At 51.7% G+C, this 20666-nt stretch overlaps 3 protein-coding genes across 3 annotated transcripts in view; 1 reads left to right on the forward strand and 2 right to left on the reverse strand.

The window, feature by feature from the left end:
- VTN (vitronectin) lies at positions 1–13802 on the reverse strand. The gene is made up of 11 exons (XM_015245813.3): positions 13618–13802; positions 4943–5024; positions 4050–4173; positions 3837–3956; positions 3446–3760; positions 3232–3371; positions 2817–2973; positions 2498–2650; positions 1756–2103; positions 1288–1540; positions 1–479 (listed from the first exon to the last, which is right to left on the reverse strand). The coding sequence occupies exons 2-10, from the start codon at positions 4976–4978 to the stop codon at positions 1428–1430; spliced, it is 1506 nt and encodes a 501-aa protein (XP_015101299.2). The 5' UTR covers positions 4979–5024; positions 13618–13802; the 3' UTR covers positions 1–479; positions 1288–1427.
- SARM1 (sterile alpha and TIR motif containing 1) overlaps positions 5072–20666 on the forward strand; it is an 18596-nt gene continuing 3001 nt past the window's right edge. Inside the window, exons 1-7 of the mRNA XM_015245811.3 lie at positions 5072–6271; positions 11157–11775; positions 13797–14009; positions 14316–14407; positions 14520–14755; positions 16634–16736; positions 16818–17007. Of these exons, the coding sequence (XP_015101297.2) occupies positions 5802–6271; positions 11157–11775; positions 13797–14009; positions 14316–14407; positions 14520–14755; positions 16634–16736; positions 16818–17007 (1923 nt within the window). The 5' untranslated portion in view covers positions 5072–5801. The remainder of the gene's footprint in view (positions 6272–11156; positions 11776–13796; positions 14010–14315; positions 14408–14519; positions 14756–16633; positions 16737–16817; positions 17008–20666) is intronic.
- Positions 18940–20666, reverse strand: part of SLC46A1 (solute carrier family 46 member 1) — a 12135-nt gene continuing 10408 nt past the window's right edge. The window contains exon 6 of the mRNA XM_006211962.4: positions 18940–19283. The gene's annotated coding sequence lies outside the window, so the exon portion shown is untranslated. The remainder of the gene's footprint in view (positions 19284–20666) is intronic.

Here is a 20666-nt window from a genome sequence, read left to right on the forward strand (position 1 = left end):
TGAGCTGGCCATGGAGCTGGCAGAGTGAGGAGCCAGATGGCCATGCCAAGGCTGTGCCCACACCAGTCCCCTCGGTTTGGGGTTTTATCCTGCTCCGAGGGCTGGCTCCGCCTCCAGGAGGGGGTAGGTTTAGCATCCAGCTCAGAGGAGGAGGGCGGAGAACTCCCAGAGAAAATAGGGGAGGGCAGGGGCAGTGTTGGGGCTTGTGGGGATGTGGGTTGGGCAACCCTATTCCTCTGGGCTTCATAAAAGAAGCCCACCCCCCTCTTCAAACCTCAAACTCTGGTAGTCTGTGTCTGAAATCCTGTACTTTGTGAAAATCCTCTCAGGGTTCTTCCAGGAAGCCAAGGCGATCCCTTTCTCCAATGCTGCCAGTGTTTCAGCTGCCTATCCCGCAGCCCTCAGTGCCCTGGTACTGGCTGCCATCCAGAGAGAGTGGGTGGAGTCCTATACCACAGTTAAGGACAGGGCTAGGAGATCTGAACAGAATAAGGAGGAAGACAGGGGGCAGCATTGAGCTGGAGCCACCCTCCTCTCAGCAGGGCTGGGAGCAGATGTCACCACCAGATCACCCTCAGGTCCACTTTAGAGCTTTGTCTGCATCTAGCCCGTTCTTTCTGGCCCCTTGAGAGCCCAAATGGGCTTTCTAGAGCCCAGGAATCTGGAACCAGAGAAGATTCCACAGTTACATTGAGGGGTTTTAAGAAAGATATTTGCTTTTACAGTGTACTCATCCTTGGAAGTCTTCTGGGCCACTTTTCTAAGAGAAATGGGTGCATTTGTATTTCCTTTTAGTTCCTGCCCTTCCCTATCTCTCCTGACTCAGTGCTCCGCATCTCAGATCCAAGACAGAGACCTCAAAGGTCCATCATCGTTGGGGTGGGTTTGGAGGAGCACAGTGACCATTTCCCCTGGAACTCAAATATCTAAGCTAACAGCGTTTCATGTCCAGTATAGGCAGAAAAGCTGAGCCAGAACCCATCACTTCCTGCCCCTTCTCTCTCCTCCAAGACCCTAGTCAGTGACAGGCAAAACAAACCCAGGGCTCAGAAGTGTCAGTTGGTGACTCCTGTCATCCTCAGAGGGGTTCGAGCTCCTGCTTAGGGGCTGGTAGGTTGTGGGGGGCTGCTCAGTGCAGGGGGAAGTCTTGCACTCATGGGGCCCTCCCAACCCAGACCTTTTCTGGCTCACAGAGTGGGCCTATCCCCAACATGAGCTGGACACAAGGAGGATCTGCTCTGTCCCCTCCCACTAGCCACCCTGACAGCCCAGCTTCCCCTCCTCTACCCAGGCAGATCCCTCCCTCCTGCCTGTCCAGCCCAGCCAGGACAGTAGTCTTTAACTCAAGACCAAGGGACCTTTATTGGGCTGGGAAGAGGAAGTTGGTGGAGGGGGCAGCAGAGGCCCAGCTGTGTGGACTCAGACTCCTACTCGTGGATAGGGACTGGGCAGCCCAGCCAGTACTGAGCGATGGAGCGTGGGTAGGGAGGGATCACAGCGTCCACTCGCCGTGTGCGAAGGTTCACTCGGTAGTACTTGTCTGGAAGAGAGGTTGGGAGAGGGTGTGTGAGACCCAGCATTGGCCTGCCCACTCCTGCCCAGAGAAGACCTGGATCTCTCCTAGAAGGATAAGTTAACATCCACAATGCACTTAAGGACTCCCATCTGGCTTTCTGGAATCATCACCCAAGAGCTGTGTTCAGCCCATGGGGAGCAGGGACAGCAGACCAGCTATAGGGCTGGCAGGGTTCCCACCTCCTGAGAAGAAGTAGACGCTCTGGATGGGCTCACAGGTGGCAGGCACTAGCCAGTCCATCTCATAGTCATAGTTGTAGGCTCCAGGACCACTCTCCTCACTGGAGAACAAGGGCAGCAAGACTGAACGAGATTTCCGATGGGGGTTCTGGCTGCGTCTACGGCTATGGCCACGGCCACGGTGTGAGCGGTAGCGCTTGCGGTTGCGACGCTTAAACTTGGTCATTTTGATCTGAGAGGAGCGGGGAGTTGAGCTTGAGATGTAGATATGGCCAGCCATGGCTGCATCCACTTGTCCAGGCAAACCAAGCCAGTCCCTGCTGATGAACCGGGGCTGTCCAACACCACCTGTGTCAGGGAAGGGGTTAATGGGGAGCCTTGGTAGCCAAGGATGGGCCCGAGGACACACAGCTAGCCAGAGGCAGAGCCTAGCATCCTGGCCTTCGAAATCCCTGTTCAATGCCCTTTCACCTGGACTCCCTCCACCATATCCCTCCCCAGTTGCCACAGCCCCTCCTTCTGCTGGCTGTGCTCTTGGCTGTGCTAGGCAAAGTCCAAGGTGTGGGGTCCAGCAGAAGGCAAACCTCCCCGACAAAGGTCAACAGAAGCAAAGTCTGACCTGAGCAAACAACTTTTGATCAATAGCTCCACAGTCACAGCCCCTCTGGCCAGCCCAGCCCTACCTCTACCAGCAGATCCCAGCCCTGTTGAGGGGGAAGAAAGACTTGCTCTTTCTCCATACCAGAGGAACTGCCCCAGAAGAGAATTTTGAAGATGTCCTCCCAGCTGTCCCGCTGCATCAGGGCAAAGTGTTCAAACACGGCCGACTGGGGGCTGCCTTCACACTCCTCTTGACTGGGCTGCTGCTGGAACTGGTACTCCCAGTACTGTTTGCCTGGGGAGGGGTGGCCATGAGCAAGACTGGAAAGCCCAGGGGCTGTAGAAGTTACAAGATCCCGGCAGGGGGTTGGCAATAATGTGAGGCCTGTCCCCAGTGGAGTGTGGAAGAAAACCAAGACTGCTCCACTGCCTGTTCATCCTCCCACCCACCCCCTGAGTACCTTTGAAGAAGTAGACCCGCTCCCGGCCACTGTAGCTATGAGCAGGAAGTGCAAAGGCTGCGTCCAGATTATCCGGAATGCCCCTGAAGCCTTCAGAGATGTTTCGGGGGTAATCAGGGTCCAGGACACCATCCTCAAAGCGCCAGTACTGACTACCCTAAGGGGTCAGGAAGAAGAGAGTGAGGAGGCAGCTGGCTGGGCACAGAGGCAGAGTCCCCTACCTAAGGCAGCAGCCCTAGTTCCAGGTTTGTAGCCCCAAGACCTGGAACCTGGGGCTTTCATGTCCATACAGAGACCCAGCCAGGGACCACAGGCTGGGATCTAGCCCTCTTTCCCACCCTGGTCCTGGACACAGCAGCCCTCAACCCCTACCTTGATACCCTTGACCCTAACCCACAGCCCCTGGACCTGGCACCTTGAAGAGGTAGGTCTTCCCCTGACAGTTGATGCGGGTAAAGGCGGCATCAATGGGACCCTCAATGCCCCAGACGTCTTGGATGAGCTTGGGGTACCCAGGCCTCACTGCCTTTTCATCCAGCTCATAGCAGTACAGCCCTAGAGGGAGGGAGGCTATGTGAGAGGATGCTCCTGGGGCAGGCCCCTTCCCCTGAGACCCCTCCTTGAGTCACCTCGGAAGGCAAAGAGGGAACCATTCTTGAGGTCGGTGAAGGCATCAAAGGGCTTCCCGCTGCACTTCTCCTCCTCTGCTGGGATCTCAGGCCTGAGGAGCTCCACCTCAGGTTCTGAGTTCCCCTGCCCAGATATTGGAACCACTTCTTCCTGAGGGTTCTGAGTAGGTGCCTGTTCAGGAGTCTCTTTAGTGTGGCCCTGCAGTCTGGGCCTCTCTGTCTGTGGTTGGGCACTCATACTAGGTCTGGTCTCCTCGCGGTAGTCGTACAACCTGTAGTCATCTTCTGGCTGAGTGAATACATCCCCTCGAGTCACTGCAGGCAGGATGGGCGGTGGTGAGTCTCCAACTGCAGAGGGGACCCCAAGCCCACCCAGCCACTCTGAACGCACCTTGGGGCTTGCACTCAGCCACGTAGTCGGCACAGCAGCTCTGGTAGTAAGAGCAGAGCTCGTCACACTGACACTTCCTGTCGGCGTTGAAGCCCTCAGTGCAGCGGTCCTTGCACGACTCTGTGGGGAAGGGGTATAAGTTAGCACAGCCAAGCCCAGGCCACCCTTGCCCACCCTACATTGACCCAAATGGCCACTGACACCCTCCCACACCTTGGTCAGCCAGAACAACCCATGCCAGCAGGGCCAGCATCAGAAGGGGCCTTGGAGGTGCCATGGCAGGGCCTCCAGCCTTGAGCCTGGTAAAGTAGAGAAACTGCAGTCTCTGCTCTGATGCCTGAGGAAGGGAGGGAAAGGTGAAACAGGGAGGGAGAAAACTGGAGAAGAGGAGCTGCCTTTTCTACTGCTCTGTTTGCTCAACCTCCAGCCCAGCCCCTAGAGCCCCAACCCCAGAGGCAGCAAAGGGTCAGGTTCCTGGAACTCCAGGCCCAGGAGAGCGGTGTATAGGATCCTTGCCAAGCTCAAGGTCATCTCAGAAGAGGGCTAACACAGTGGGTCTGGAGGGCAGAATGGAAGCCCACTCTGCTGCTCACAGGCTATGGGACCTTGGGCAAACTTCTTTACCTGCCTTAGTTCTGAACTAATCATGCTTGTCGCACAGGGTGGGAGCTAAAGCAGACAAAATGCCCAGTGCTTGGAGCACCCCCAACTTCATTCTCCATAAATGGTTATTGACCCATGATCTGTTTGATCAGACACATCCCTGGCTGGGTGGCTCCCCCTCCCCATTGTGTATTTAGGGCAGTGAAAGTGGGGTAGGAACTATGCTGGTAAGCACACTGGGGAAATTTGTTTTTCTTTTGGGTGCATTGATTTCCCCAAGCAGGTCTTCATAGCATGGTAAGTTGGGTGAATATTAACCCCTTAGACTGGATGTAATTCCTGAGTCTTCTGCTAATTTACTGCCCCTCAGCAGGCCACTCCCTATCGCCCGCCACCCTCATCCTCCCCATAGGCCAGTTCCCCACTTTCGGACTCTAGTGAGAACTAGGCTCCCTCTATCCAGAAAATGCTCACTGGCACAGAATGCTTGATTTTGTGCTCACTTTCAGGAGTCCAGAGACCTCTGGAAGTCCTCCCATCACCTGGAGGAAGTGATCCTCAGAGACTCCGCTGCCTTTTTCTGTTCTATAATCAGAAGACAGTGTGATTTCGGGCAATCTTTTCTCTATGGGCTTCAGTCCGTTCGGCTGTGAAATGGGAGCACTAATTCCTACCTCTTAGGAATGTTTTAAGGCCTGAGAAACAGGCATAAAGGGCCTCAAAAATTGTTATTATTACTGCATTAACCACTAGTAAGGCAGGGGCACCCAACCGTGTTGCCCTCACATGCCAGTGTCACCAGGGTAAAATGGAGGCAGTCCTTTCGCTCTCCACTCCTTCCCCCTGCATCCAGCGGAAGGGATGGGGGAATGCGACTGGAGGAAGAGGCCTGGCCGGGGTGTGGGCGTGCCTGGGAAAGGCTGGGTGTGGGGCTACGCAGGCGGCAACCGGGAGCCCTGCGAGACCAAGAGGCGGGGCGTCTGCTCCGGCCAGTGGCTTCTCAGGGGCGGGGCTGCTGCAGAGCGTTTCTGCGAACCCATCCCGAACTGGAGCCGCTTTGTTCTGGTTGCTGCCTCCTAGACCCTCCCGCGCCTGGGTCCATTCCTCTCCTCCCCGCTTCCTCCTATCGCCTAGCCCCTGCATCTGGGCCTGCATCCCCTTCCACAACCGCTTCGTCCCAGATCCTGCCCTCACCCCTCCCCCAAATTTCTGGTCAGTGCCCTTGCCTGGTACCCTTCTCTCCACCCTCCCTCCAGCATCTTCCCCCTGGTCCCCTCTTGGGTCCCCTTCTTCCCAAGTTCTGGGTCGCTTTTCCCGGCCCCGCCCCTTCAGGCTGGGCATGTCCCCAGCAACCCCGCGCCCATGGTCCTGACGCTGCTTCTCTCCGCCTACAAGCTGTGCCGCTATTTCGCCATGTCGGGCCCACGGCCCGGCGCTGAGCGGCTAGGGGTGCCGGGGCCGGACGGCGGTGGCGGCGCTGGCCCATGGTGGGCCGCGGGCGGTCGTGGTCCCCGCGAGGTGTCGCCCGGGGCGGGCACTGAGGTGCAGGGCGCCCTGGAGCGCACGCTGCCCGAACTGCAGCAGGCGCTGTCGGCGCTGAAGCAGGCGGGCAGCGTGCGGGCGGTGGGCGCCGGCCTGGCCGAGGTCTTCCAGCTGGTGGAGGAGGCCTGGCTGCTGCCGGCCATGGGCCGCGAGGTAGCCCAGGGTCTGTGCGACGCCATCCGCCTGGATGGAGGCCTAGACCTGCTGCTGCGGCTGCTCCAGGCGCCGGAGCTGGAGACGCGCGTGCAGGCCGCCCGCCTGCTGGAGCAGATCCTGGTGGCTGACAACAGGTGAGGGGGCCGGGCTAGGGGGAGAGCGCCGGGGTAGGGGGGTGGGGGCAGCAAGGGCCACCTAGTGCCTTGGTCTCCGTTTACCTCGCATCGGGCCTTTCCTGCTTCACCTCACAAATCCCTGCACCACATCCCTGTTGGGGACCATTGTGTCCATTTTACCAGAGGAAACTGAGGTTGGGAAAGTTTAGTGACTTGCCCAGCGTCACACAGTGAAATAATGATGCAGCCAAAATTCATTCCCAGGGCCAATGGGGCGAGGAATTTGACTGGGAGGGGAGGAATGGAGTAGTAGGACAGGACACTGTCTCTGATTCTGAGAATGAAGGTGGGACCCTAATGCCAATTCCCTCTAAACCCAGCCCTCCTCCCCGCATGCCTGGGTGTCCTTCTGTGCTGGCTTCTCTCTGCCATACCATCTCCCTCTCACCAAAAGAGGAAGAGAAACACTGCTCAGAAAACAGGAGGAGGACCCCTCCCCTCTCTCCCCAGGCTGAAATGAGTGCTGAACTAAGGGTTACTTGCTGCCTTCACACCACCCCCAATCCACTTCCTGCTTCTTCCTTTTTTGTTTTGGTACATGTAACAGACCAGATATGATCTCATTCTGTGGTTGCTAATGGGGAACGGAAGGTTTTCTGCTGGGATGGTGGGTGGGGAAGAGGAAACTCAGGTGTGGAACTAGGCAGGTGTCAGAGTATGTGTTCCCCAATCTTCCTCACACAGTGCCAAGATACAGTAGGTGGGGTCCAATTGAAGCCTGGTTGCCACTCTTTCCTGCCTCTTGGGATCTCCCCTGGAATGAGAGGACCCTGGCCCACCTTCTATCCCCTCTGAGGCCAGAGCAGACCAGGCTGTCACATTCCAGTCTCATGTTGAATTCTTGGGCCCCTCAGATTTAGAAGGGTTTTGAAAGGGTCACTTTCAGTTTATATAGCTCTCACAAGTGTGATGAGCATGAATTGGGGGTGTTTTCCTTGCCATTTTCAAAAAGTAAAAATAACCTTGTGGACAGTGGAAATGATACAACTGTCAAAAATACATCAATGAAGCAATTTAAGTTAGGAGACCAAGTTAGGGTTCTGCTTGTTCAGCAAGTCTTTAATCTCCCATCTAACATCAGATGTCCTGATAGGAATGGGCTGTAAATGTGGAGGGCTAGCAGATGGAGTGGGCACTCACTGGACGTGGTGGGCCTGGGTTGACGAGTCTGCCCTGTAGACATGATATGTGGGATGGGGCAGCTATAACTAGAACTCCTAGAGAATGGGTGCAGCCAACACCCTAAGACGAGGAAGGCTTTAAGATAGAAATAGCCCTGACATTTTTCAAGGTTGAAAAATAACAGTTTTCACCCGGCTTAGAATTACTGAGGAGTCACGTTAACCAGTGTCGCTGGCCCCAAGAGCAACGTGCTGGTGCTGGCATCACTTCAGGACCAAGGACAGAGCCTAGGGAGCCTGGTCGCCATCAAAATCCTCTCGGAGATCTCCCCACACCTCTAGACTGCACCGGAAGGAGGCTGGAAGGGCAAGAAAATGGGGTTTGGGGGGGTGACAGAGAGAATTTGTGTTTATGACATCTTTCCTTCCTCCACCAACCAACCTCCTCTTAAAGAAGGTTCTTCCATCACTCCTTTTGTCATTCCCTTTCCTGCAGCTCTCTTCTTCCCAGGGTGCTGCCACAACCACTACCCAGGAGCCTATATCACAGCTTCACTCACCCCTGAAATCCAGAAGAAGCCCAACAGGGTAGGGCCCTCTGAGCCTGGACCCACAACACCCAGTGAGGCCCTCGTTGGACTGCTAGCCCTCTAAATTTACAGTTGGCCCCCCATCAGGGGACCATAATGAGGTTAAACGGCTTTCCAAAGAATACATAGTGAGTAAGTGGAGGAGATGTGTTAAAAAACAAACAAAACACAACAAAAGCCAAAAAAACTATTGCACATAAATTCAAATGCCAAGGTACAAAAAACATATACCTTTAAAGTTTTTCTTCCCATCCCTAGAGGCAAACCAGTGAAACAAGTTTCTTGTATATCTTTCCATAAAGTCTATGCATATACAGATACATATATATATATATTATAATTATATATATATATTATATGTATATATACAGGCTTGTATGTGTGTGTATGTGCACAATTTACCCCTCCTTTGGAGCTGGGATTTGAACCCAGACCCACAGCTTCTCAGGCTGCAGAAGAATTGGGAATTAAGTGAATAAGTCTCATAATAAGCAGAGTTAACTCTATAAAGGTGCCAGGTGCATAGGGGAAGGTGAGGGCTGGGGCTCAAAAATGCAGAATAAAGTCCTCTCTCTAAACTGATGTTCCTGAACGTGCCCTTCCCCTCAATGGGCCTCAGGAAACGAAGGTGGTGTTGGATTAGATGATGTCTTAAGCACATCCTAGTTTCGATAGTGTCAGAGTTTATGTAGTCAGATAGTTCTGGAAGCAAACAGTGCCAACAAATGATCTTGAGCCCTGGGAATGGACTGATATGAATTCAAATCCTAGCTCTGTCTCTCACCAGCTGTGTAACCCTGGGCATGTCATGTAACCTCTCTTGAGCTTTGGCTTTCTCCTTGGGTAAAGGAACAACTGCAGTGCCAGCTGCCCAAGTGGATGGTTAGGATCCATCTGTTCCTTTGGGCTGGAGAGAAGCTCAGTGATCAGCTCAGCAAAGCTGTACTGGCCTCAGGCCATGTTCTGGGCTCAGATGGGCCCTGCAGTGGACACAGAGTCACAAGCACTGTGATGCTTACTGGGCGAGGACTCCATGACTGGCTGGGCCTGTAAGTCTTTGTGGGTAACATCATCTGTGGAGGACATCATTTGTGGAGGTCAGGAAGACAGGACAGTTTTACCTCTGCCAGGAATGTGGCAACTCCCCTGCCTGCTCTGCTGGTCTCCATCCTCTCTCCTGTGGATCTGTCCTCCCCACAGCAGCCGGCGCAAGTTTCCTAAAACCCACGTGTTACTAAGTCACTCTCCTTCCTGAAAATGGCTCCCCATTTGCCATCAAAATAAAGTACAAATGCTTTGAGATGGCTCAAAAGGCCCCCAGAACACTGTGCTCATTCTTCCTTTGAACCCTCCATCACAGCCACTTAGAGTAGCTTCACTTCAGCATGGCTGAGATGGGGACAGTCCCCAAGTACACCAGACACCTCCAAGTCTTTGCATACGTCTATGCCTAGAATGCAGTCTCTCTTTCTCCTCTTGACTGCTGTCCCACTATCTTTCTAACTTAATCCCATGGGCAACCATCCAATATGTTTAATGTGTATCTTTCTATCTGTGTTCTGGTAAAATCTCTACTCCTGTTTTATGTGCAGATTCTTATTGTACACAAATGGTGCTGTATTATATAGCACATTCTATTTCTTGCTTTAAAATAGTGTTGTTTTTAAGATCCTCCTTGTTGCTATGTTATCATCTGCTCAGTCACTTGTAAGTGCTCCAGAGTGGGCACCTGCCTGTGTTACCTCTCCACTCTCCCAGGCTTGACACTGGACTGCCCCAGCTTCCCCCAGCACAAATAACACTGCAATGAATGGACTTGTCCATGTCCTCTTGTGGAGCTGTGTGACAATCTCTTTGGGATATAAACCCAAGAGCCCTCATTTGTGGTTCATAGAGTTTCTGTCTCCTTAATTTCACCCACACGCCCCAGCCTACACCCCACCCACAGGGCTTCAGGGTGTTCATGGCCCCACACACCACCAACTTCCTGTATTACCCAGTTTCTGCTTTTTGCCCATCTACTAAGTGTAAAGTGATAGCTGTTTTAATTTTTATTTCTCTGATTACTAATGAATTAGAGCATCTCTTATTTGCTTGTTAGCATTGTGGTTTTCGTCTTTTATAAACTGCATTTATTGTGTCCGCTGCCCCTCTTCTATTAAATTTACTGCCTTTTTCTTGTTGAATTTTTTATATATATTCAATATATGAATCCCTTGTTGATTTTAGACACTGCAGATATCTTTGGCTTTCTTTCTCTTCCCCAAACATGCCAAGCTCATCAGCCCTCGGGGCGTTTGTCCTTTTTCTCTCTGCCTGTTGTGCTCTTTTTCCAGATACTTGCAGGCAGGGGTCTCTGGATGTTTAACTCTCAGACATCACCTCCTCAGACATATCCCTCCATCCAGGCTCTCTCCATTACATCACCTGGTTTTACTATCATTATGGTCATATAACTATTATCCTATCCATTCATCATTTACTTGCTCTATGTTAGCTGTGTATGAGCTCCAGTCACTCTTAGTCACTGTTTAACTTCAGCCTCTACCACAGTGCCTGGCACACAGTAGGCCCTCAATAAATGACCTCTTAAATGAATGGACAAATACACTCCAATAACACTACATGGAGTGAAGAGAAGTCTGAAGGCAAGGCCAAGAGTGGTGTACTTCAAGTGGCACTTCAGAGATGAAAAGCTGACATTTATTGAGTCTTTTTTATGTGCCAGGCACTGTGCCAAGCACTTTACATGGATTATAAACTTCATAATAACCCTATGGGGTAGGTATTCTTTTTATCCTATTTACGAGATGAGGAAACCAAGAAAGATAAAGGTATCCAAGATCTCACAGCTAGAAAATGGTAGAGAAGAAACCAGGACCCAGGGAATCTGCTCTAGAGGTAGAATTCTTAGCCACTACATATACTGCTCCTCCAGGGATGGGTGTCAAGAGTGGAAATGAGTGTGGCCAGGATGGAGTACCCTTATAAGCAGAGAAGTCTGGTTCTCCCAGGGCAGGAGGTGAGGGAGGAGGGGACCAGACTCATGACATTATATGACACTAGCAAGGCCCAGAGAGGATGAGTGATGAGGCCATTGCTCCTAGGAGGCTAAGATAAGCGTCTTGGCAGGGACCGCGTGGCGCGCATCGGGCTAGGCGTGATCCTGAACCTGGCAAAGGAGCGCGAGCCAGTGGAGCTGGCTCGGAGCGTGGCAGGCATCTTGGAGCACATGTTCAAGCACTCGGAGGAGACGTGCCAGCGGCTGGTGGCAGCCGGCGGCCTGGACGCGGTGCTCTACTGGTGCCGCCGCACGGACCCGGCGCTGCTCCGCCACTGTGCGCTGGCGCTAGCCAACTGTGCGCTGCACGGGGGCCAGGCGGTGCAGCGGCGCATGGTAGAGAAGCGCGCCGCCGAGTGGCTCTTCCCACTCGCCTTCTCCAAGGAGGACGAGCTGCTGCGACTGCACGCCTGCCTCGCCGTGGCGGTGCTGGCCACCAACAAGGAGGTGGAGCGCGAGGTGGAGCGCTCCGGCACGCTGGCCCTCGTGGAGCCGCTCGTGGCCTCGCTGGACCCCGGCCGCTTCGCCCGCTGCCTGGTGGATGCCAGCGACACCAGCCAGGGCCGCGGGCCAGACGACCTGCAGCGCCTCGTGCCACTGCTCGACTCGTCGCGCTTGGAGGCTCAGTGCATCGGGGCTTTCTATCTCTGTGCCGAGGCTGCCATCAAGAGTCTGCAGGGCAAGACCAAGGTGGGTGCAGGTGTGGGGCTTGTGTGGAGTAGGGTAGGGTGGGGGTTAGAGAGCATCTGGGAAGGCTTCCCAGAGAAAATGCCATTCACCTGAGACTTGAAGTATGCATGAGTTAGGTGAAGTGAGGAGGAAGGTGAGGGCCAGTCATTTTGGCCTTGAAGGCAAGATCAAGGTTTTACTCGGGGAACACCTGTGTTTTACAAAGTCACCCTGGCTGCTGCATGGAGATGAGGTTGGCAAGGGTGTGTCTGGAGGCAAAGGGACCAGACAGAAGGCCATGGCAGGGGGCAGTTGGGATAGTGAAGGTTGGGACCTGGGCATGACAGCAGAAGCACAGAGAAGCAGACACATTCCAGAGGTGCTGAAGAGGCAGAATTAGGACTTGGTGGGTGACTGGATGAAGGGGAGGGAGGAGCCGAGGATGGCATCTGGCTTTGAACATAGGAACCCAGTGGGTGGTGGCACCTGGTACTGAACTAAGGTGAACTGTGTGAAATGGGTGGGGCACAGAGTGAGTTCATGGGGACAGATGGAGTTTGAAGTGCCTGAGAGATGACCAGTTGGGGCCCTCCAGTGGACCTTTTTGTCATTTGGGTCTGGATTCCAGGAAGGAGATGGAGTAAACAGAGGCAGGACATCTGTTTGTCAGTCAGATAACTCCCACCCAAGTCCCAAGAGGTCCCCAGTCTCAGAGCCTGATCTGCAGCCTTTCCCCTCTGCTTTAACTTGCTATGTGACCTTAGGTACCTGGCTTCCCCTCTCTGGGCCTTTATATGCCTCATTTTTGTCCTCTGGAAAATTGAAGAAGTGGACCATAATTGAAGGAGTGGACTGTAGCAGTGATTCTTATCCTGGATGTGGGAATAGTAATAGTTAAATTGTCAAAAGTTTTCAGGTTTTGTTTTTAAAATATTACAGAATTAATTATCCTATAATGTCACTCTCCCTCCTTTGCATCCCTCTAGGGGTTTGGGAGGTTAGTGACCACTGGTGCACAGGGAATGGGGCATGCTGCATGGACCACCCTGTCTGTATGACAGTGGTCATCTGGGGCTGCTCAGAGGAGTGTGTCTCACAGGTGACTGTCACCCATCATGTGTATCCCCATAGATCAAGAAGAGACTGTTTGCGCCAGGGAGATCTCTGAGGCCTCTTCTGAGGTCCAATGCTTTAGGAGCTTCTGATTTTCCTTTCTGCACCCCAGAATTGGGCCATGAGAGGACTGACTTTGCAAAGCAGGTCATTCTGTTTTGGGAGAAGGACTTAAAGGGAAGTAGGGAGTAAGGACCCTAAGGAGTGGGTCTGGGCAGCAGCCATGACCACCAGCTCTGGCACTCCTTTCCCAGCAAGGCCAAGTGAGTGCAGTTAAGAAAAGACAAATGGAGCCCTGACTCTGTGCCCTGCAGTGTGCCTGTTATGGAACTCCAGGGGTGACTAAGACATGACTTCAGCTTTCAGTCTAGTGGAAGCTGCATTGTCAATTAATGACAGTGGCATTGAGAGTGCGGTACAAGGCATAATTGGAGGTATGGGCCAAACTGTGGATAAATCAAAGCAGGCTGTGTGGAGGAGGTTCCAATCAATTTGGATTCAAAAGATGAGTAGGATTCCCACAAGCAGGCTGGAAGAACTAAGTGTCTGGAAACACCACAGGCTGAAGCCCAGAGGTGGGAGAGCCTCTGTGGGTGGGTGTCAGAGGAGTGTGGCTTGGTGAAAGAGGTGGAGAGCTGAGAGTGGTGGGAGGGACTGCACTGTGCCAGGCCTGGCAGCCATACTGAGAACTAGACTTTATCCCACAGCAGATGGAAGCTGTAGAGGGGAGGAGATATGGGAGGGACTTACCTGGTCAAGAGTTGAGGGAAGTCAGGAGGAGGAATCCACAGGACTTGGTGATTTAGGTGATGAAGGGAGACCTAGGGTAGGTGGTAGGGCTCTCAGCGGTGAAAAGAGGCGCGGGGAGGGACCAGGCACGTCTAGGGCAACTGGTGGATCCAAGACACCCTCTTCCCATACTTCGCCAGGTATTCAGCGACATAGGTGCCATCCAAAGCCTGAAACGCCTCGTCTCCTACTCCACTAATGGCACGACGTCGGCGCTGGCCAAGCGCGCGCTGCGCCTTTTGGGCGAGGAGGTGCCGCGGCCCATCCTGCCCTGCGTGGCCAGCTGGAAGGAGGCCGAGGTCCAGACGTGGCTGCAGCAGATCGGCTTCTCCCAGTACTGCGAGAGCTTCCGGGTAGAGCCGCGCAGAATCGCGGGACAGCGGTCGGGAAGCGGGTGCTTGCCTGAGTGCCGCGCGGCCGCTAGGGGCGCCCTGTACACAGGCGACCAATCTCCATCCGGGACCTCACGCCTGCGGCACTAGGGTGGCCTTTTAGGGGTGGGGAGCTTGTACTCGGCCACTTTCCGAGTCAGTTGGTTCTCATCTGGGTCCCATTCTCCTCCCCACCGCCATCTCTAGGTCCCTGCCCTTGACATTGTGTTGGGTGGGGTCCAAATGATGAGGAGGGGAGCCTTTCCTTACATCTGACCCCTCCTCCAGGAGCAGCAGGTAGATGGAGACCTGCTTCTGCGGCTTACGGAGGAGGAACTCCAGACCGACTTGGGCATGAAGTCGGGCATCACCCGAAAGAGGTATAGAGCCTCTAGCCAGCACATCCCCCTTGGCAGGTCTAACTAAACGCCCCCTCTGCCTCTAGCCAGTCTCCAATCAAGACCTCAGCTTCCTCTCCTCCCTCCGGTGCAGATTCTTCAGGGAGCTCACGGAGCTTAAGACCTTCGCCAACTACGCTACGTGCGACCGCAGCAACCTGGCTGACTGGCTGGGCAGCCTGGACCCGCGCTTCCGCCAGTACACATACGGCCTGGTCAGCTGTGGCCTAGACCGCTCCCTGCTGCACCGCGTGTCTGAGCAGCAGCTCCTGGAGGACTGTGGCATCCGCCTGGGCGTGCACCGCGCCCGCATCCTCACGGCTGCCAGAGGTCAGCTGCTCCCACCCATGCCCCGGCCCCAGCCCCAGCCCTGGAGGGGTGAGGGGAGCCTCCGAGCCCCACTGCGGATTGATTGAGCACGTTGGCTGTGCCAGACTGGGCTCTGAGAATGGGAAGACGAATATTTTGCACTTTGCCCTCAAGGAGTTCCCAGTCTGAGGTGGGTAGGAGGGTGGGAGAATACACAGGCAGGTGACCCCAGCAGGTAGCATGCCCAGGACTCCAGTGGGAGTCCAGAGGAAGCACCACCTATCTCGTCTGCCCAGACCTAGGTTTTGGAGAGGAGAGGATACCTGACTAGGTCTGGAAGGATGTATTTCGGGGTGGGGGAAAGAGTGGTGGCAGAAGGAAAGGGCAACCCAGGCAGAAGGAGCAATATATACAAGTAAGGAGGTAAGACAGCATGGGGGGTGCACAGAGTGAATGTGGGTGGGAAGACTAGGGGCTTATCCTGTTAATCAACAGCCTACAAAGTGTGGGTGCTTTAGGGAGGTCGTGAGAGCAGAGTGGATTCTCAGGTTCTAGCAGCCCTCTTTATTAATTTATTTTAATTTACTATGTAGCTAATATTTATCATTAATTACTCTAGGCCAGGTCCTGTGTACATTTTTTTAACAGATATTACCTCATTAATCTCTACATACATCCTATGCAATGGGCATTAATTTTTTTTAACTTTTTAAAGAATAAAAGAGATATAATTTAACTTAAAAGTGTCCAGTATGGACAGTTTTGAATGTATACCCCTGTGTAACCACCCTCATAATCAAAGATAAAGAACACTTCCATCATGGGTGTTCATTTTAAAAATGATGAAACTCAAATTTAAATACTTTAAATACATTTCCCAAGGTTATGAGTTATTAAATGACACAACTCTGACTTGAACTTCTGCCTTTCTTTGTAAACAGACAGAAGTTTTCTGTGTTAAATCTGAATATTATAAGATGTTGGGTTCTTTTCATTCATCTCACTCAGTAAGTATGTATTAAGCTCCCATAAGGGGCAGGGGACTGGGCTTTGGCCCCATTCTTTTTGCTTCAGCCAAAGCAGACCAGCTTCTATCATTTTTCCAGTGTGGTTCCCAGTAAACCCCTAAGATTTATTTTTTTAGAATGAGAGGGTCTACAGCAAAAAATAGCTTATAACTCCCTTTTGTAGGGAGACATGCAGAGGTTTTTAAGTGGGGGCAATGACACGCTCAGATTTGGATTTTAGGAAGATCTCCCTGGTGGCTATGGCAAACAGATTAGACTAGGCAAGTGTGGATTTAGGGAGACCACTGAAGAGGCTGGATTTGGGGGCCTGGACACAGGGAGGGCCCTGGGGCTGGAGTCCAGGATGTTAGAAGGCAGAAGCCACAAAGCATGATGCCTGGCTCTGAACACTGAGTGCCAGCTCCATGAGGGCAGGGTTTGTTTTGTTCATTGCTGTATCCCAAGCACTAAGAATAGTGCCTCATACACACAAAGCGCTTGGTAAATATTTGTTGAAGGAATGAATGAGAGGCAGGAGTTGAGGCTGATAGCCAGGTTTCTGGGTTTGGTAGGAGACTAGGAAGAAGAGGGTCAGAGGAGGATTCGGGATGTGTTGGATTTGGAGTGCCTGCAGGCTGCTGACAGCTCTAGACAGAGGGCAGAGCCGGAGGTGCATATCAATGTCCCTAAAACATGATGTCTGCTTTCTGAGAGAGCCTCACCCCTGGTTAGCATCCTGCCTTCCAGTAGGTGTCATCTCACCGCCTCCACCTTTTTGGAGCAAGCCGCCCGGGCTGAGCCGGGCTTAGGGGGCTGAGTGTGTAGGGGATGATGTACCTCGTGGTGAATGATGGGGAGCCACCCTCACCAGGCTGTCTTTTATCTGCTTCAGAAATGCTACACTCCCCACTGCCCTGCACGGGCTGCAAGCCCAGCGGGGACACTCCAGATGTCTTCATCAGCTACCGCCGTAACTCGGGCTCCCAGCTGGCCAGGTGAGGAGAGGCAGGCAGGCAGGCAGGCAGCCTGGGACCTTGGGGCGTAGGCCATGGCAGTGACATAAGACCTTTTTGCAGCCTCCTGAAGGTGCACCTGCAGCTACACGGCTTCAGTGTCTTCATTGATGTGGAGAAGCTGGAAGCGGGCAAGTTTGAAGACAAGCTCATCAAGAGTGTCACGGATGCCCGCAACTTTGTGCTGGTTTTGTCAGCTGGGGCCCTGGACAAGTGCATGCAGGACCATGACTGCAAGGACTGGGTGCATAAGGTAAGTGCTGGCCTCTGTGGTCCCAGCATTGGCCTGTGGCCCAGGGGACAAGGTCCTCGTCCCATTCTTTCTCATCTGAACACCAGCAACCTCCATGGCTCCACTGGAAGTTAGGAGCCACAGCTCTGACTGTAACAGGACTTTAGCCACTTACTTAGGCTCTCTGAGCCTTAGTTTTCTCATCTACAAAATGGGGATAACTTGCCTGGCTTTTATTTTGTAGGATTGTTGTCAGGGTCCAGAGAGGGATGAAAATGCTTTGAAAAATAACTTCTGTGAGGGAAGGGGGCAGGAGAGCATAGTGACAGGCACAATGGCATTGTTAAGAGCACAAAGCTAAGAGTTTGAATCCTGGCTCTGGCTTTGGGCAAGTTATTTAACCCTAATGAGCTTCATGTTTATCACTGGAAAGTAGAATAATTATAGTACCTAACTCCCTAGGATATTGTTATAAGGATTAAAAGAGCTAAAATTTGTAAAGTGCTTAGCAGAATGCCTGGCATATAACTGCTCTATAATGGCTGTAATTAGTAGTAGTAGTACAATTATTATGAGTACTAGCATTGTTTAATTCCCCATTGTATCCTCAGTGCCTAACACATAGTAGAAACTAATTGAATACTTGTAGGATGGATGGATAGATGGATGGATCCATGTCACATCTGCTGGTTATTAGTCATTAATCATTAATCAGCGAGCAGGACCTGGGGCCAGGGCTAAAGGAAGCAGTAGTCATATGTATAGGGCCCTTGTCCTAAAGACAAGAATATGCCCAGAGTGACCAGATCATATGGAAATTAATGTCAATGTAAAGCCAGGTAGGCCAACCTCTTACTTGCCGTAAGAATATGGAGAAAGGAGAAAGCATCGAGGGCTGGAATAATCAGGGGAGGCTTCATGGAGGAAGCAGGACCTAAGAAGAGTCTCAAGAATTTAGATCAGTGGAAGAGAAGGTATCCCAGGCAGGGGAACAGCGTGAGCAAAGAACAAAAGTAGGGATGAGAAAGATACAAAAACCTACATTATTACTGGTATTGGCCTCTCCATTTTACAGATGAAGAAACTGACACTCAGAGAAGTAGAATACTTTTTCCCATGGCCACACTGCTGGTATAGAAATCGGAGCCGGGCTTTGAACTCTTGTCTATCTGACTTCAAAGCCCGTGCTCTTTCTTAGGATCCAACTTTGTCCTATGGCTCAAATCTGAGGGGTGGGGGGGTGGGGTAGGTGGTGGGATAGGACTGGATTCAGCTGACACCAGAGTAATCATCTCTCTTTCCAACTCCAAGTTCAGTGACATCATGTCAGTAGCCTGAAGTCAGCCATGCTGGGAGTAGTTACACTAAGGAAATTGGTAAAAACTACAAATTAGGGTTTTATTTGTTTGTTTGGTTTTTTTTTTCCCCCTCTGGAGAGTTACTTGTTAAACATGTATCAGCACACCACTGGCTAGATAAGAACTAAGGAACCAGGTTATGGGGTTCCTAAAGGCAGAGAGAAGACCTGTGCTTAAAGCACTGGAGAAAGGGATCCCATGAGGGCAGTGATGCCAGGCCAGTGGGTTTTAAGGAGTAGGCTCTGACAAAGGATGCAGCCCATATTGACAGTGGGGAAGAGGATCAGGCCCCAGAGGCCATGTAGGAGAGGCTGAGTTTTGGGTTTGGTTTGGGGAGGAGGTGCTGGGTCAGAGAGACATCCTGGAGGATCATGACTGATGGCCTAGAGCAGATGGCTGGTGACCTTCTGAGAAAAAGAGAGGAATGTCTGTGAGCTCCATAAGATCTCAGACCTTGCCTTATTCATGCTGGATCCCTGATGCCTAAAACCATGCATAGTACAAAGTAGGCTCTTGAAGAGTTTATAGAATAATTAAATCAATGATTAACCAGATGAGTGATACTGATGAAGCTGAGATGACTAGGAGAACCATACACATCTTCTAACTTTACTGTGTAATTCTGGATAAAACAAATGTCTAAAGGTTCCCAAATAAATTGCTGCAAGGTCAGAATTCATTCAAGTGCTCAGAAGAGAGGCAGAGGGCTTGGTTGAAACAGCCTGAAACTTGGAATCTGAATGCTTGAGTCAGAGGCCTGGCCCCTCCTGGGCTGGGCATGTATGTGTCTTGGGAGCAAGTCCCTTCCCTTCGCTGGGCTTCCTTCTTCTCAGTCATAAAATGGAGAGGAAATCAATCAGGATTGAAGTTATGCAGGTTCCTTCCCCAGGAAGGCTCTGCTCCACAAGGGTGTGTGGCATCCATCACTGGCCCAGCAGACTGCAAGGAGGGAGGAGCATGAGGGGTGGTGAGAGCCTTTGCCTTGGACCAGTCCCAAAGGCTCCATTATCCCTCCTTGGTTGTTTTTAGTGCTTAATTGCCTCTGGTTTTAAAACTGCTTTCCCCAAAGCCACATTTAGTGGGTAATCAATATGGAAAACCACAAGTGAACTGCACTCAAAAAGCCTAATCCCTGTGGCTCCCCCTTGAAAGGAAAAAAAAATATTCAATAAGCACTTACCAGAGCACCCATTAATAGTCGTAGCCTCACAACAACCTGATGAGGTAAGCTTTATTGTCCCCACTTTACAAAGGAGGAAATAATTACTTGTTACTTATTAAACATACACTACTTGCTAGGTGCTATTCTAATCACTTGCAATGGGTTATCACAGTTATGCCTCCCAACAATCCTACCAGATAGGGACTATCATTAACCCTATTTTTAGAAATTAGAGATGTTGTTTTTGCCTCACGTGACAGAGCCTGTGTCAGAGACTCAATATGAACCCAAATCTGATGATTCCAGAGTACAACCCTTAACTGCTATGCAATGTTGTCTCATTCTTTCATTCAGCCAGTTAGCCATCAAGTATTTAGCAAAGGCTGGCTATGGGCAGGGCTTTGTGCAAGATCCTGAGACACAAGGTGAGTGAAAACCAGACATGGACCCGTCCTTATGTCTTATGTACGGAAGACAGGTATTAAGTAAATTACTCATTAGTTAATTTAAATTTGCAACTGTAGGTGCTGCGAAGTCTATGAAAGCCTAAAATAGGGGATCTGAACTGGTCAGAGAAGTGAAGGAAGACTTCCCTGGGAAGGCTGATTGAGTTCAGATGAGAAAAATGAGTTGGCATTAGCTATGTGAAAGGGCAGGGAAAAGTATTCTAGACATAGGAGACAGCATGTGCAAATGCCCTGTGCCGGGGGGGGGGATGGCAAATCTAGGGCTGGGGGAACTTGATGGGGTAGAGTTTGAGAAGTGAGCTGTGGCCAACCACATAAAGCTTTGAATATTATTCTAAGAGCCATATAAAGTCATGAAGAGTTTTAAGTAGGGGATGACATGATCAGATTTGCATTTTGCAAAGAGTAGCTAGGTGAAAGGGCAATGTGAAGAATGAATTCCACGGGGCAAGAATGGATGAGAAGAGACTGGATGGGGAGTAATGGTAATACAGGGTTGGAGCAGGGCAGTGGTAGCAGGTGGAGGAGAGAAAAATGGGTGGATTTGAGAAATAAGTAAGGATGACAACTGGCAGGGCTCCTCATGGATCAATTTGGATGCAGGAGGTGTGATGTTTTCCTTCTGACACCAATTTGTGTGGAGTTTTTCACACACCAACAATCAATTCTCCATTTCACCAGCACCAACTGGCT

The sequence above is a fragment of the Vicugna pacos genome, chromosome 16 (assembly GCF_048564905.1).
Source record: "Vicugna pacos chromosome 16, VicPac4, whole genome shotgun sequence".
NCBI classification, from domain to species: domain Eukaryota; kingdom Metazoa; phylum Chordata; class Mammalia; order Artiodactyla; family Camelidae; genus Vicugna; species Vicugna pacos.

Bases quoted from the DNA above. Each gene is read 5' to 3' on its own strand.
- VTN (XM_015245813.3), bottom strand. From the start codon at position 4,978: ATGGGAGGACTTCCAGAGGTCTCTGGACTCCTGAAA. The intron at 4,174-4,942 runs GTGAGCACAAAA...TCCCTTCCTCAG, and splicing joins AGGTCTCTGGACTCCTGAAA to GCATCAGAGCAGAGACTGCA. The intron at 2,104-2,497 runs GTATGGAGAAAG...TCCCTGACACAG, and splicing joins CTTCTGGGGCAGTTCCTCTG to GTGGTGTTGGACAGCCCCGG.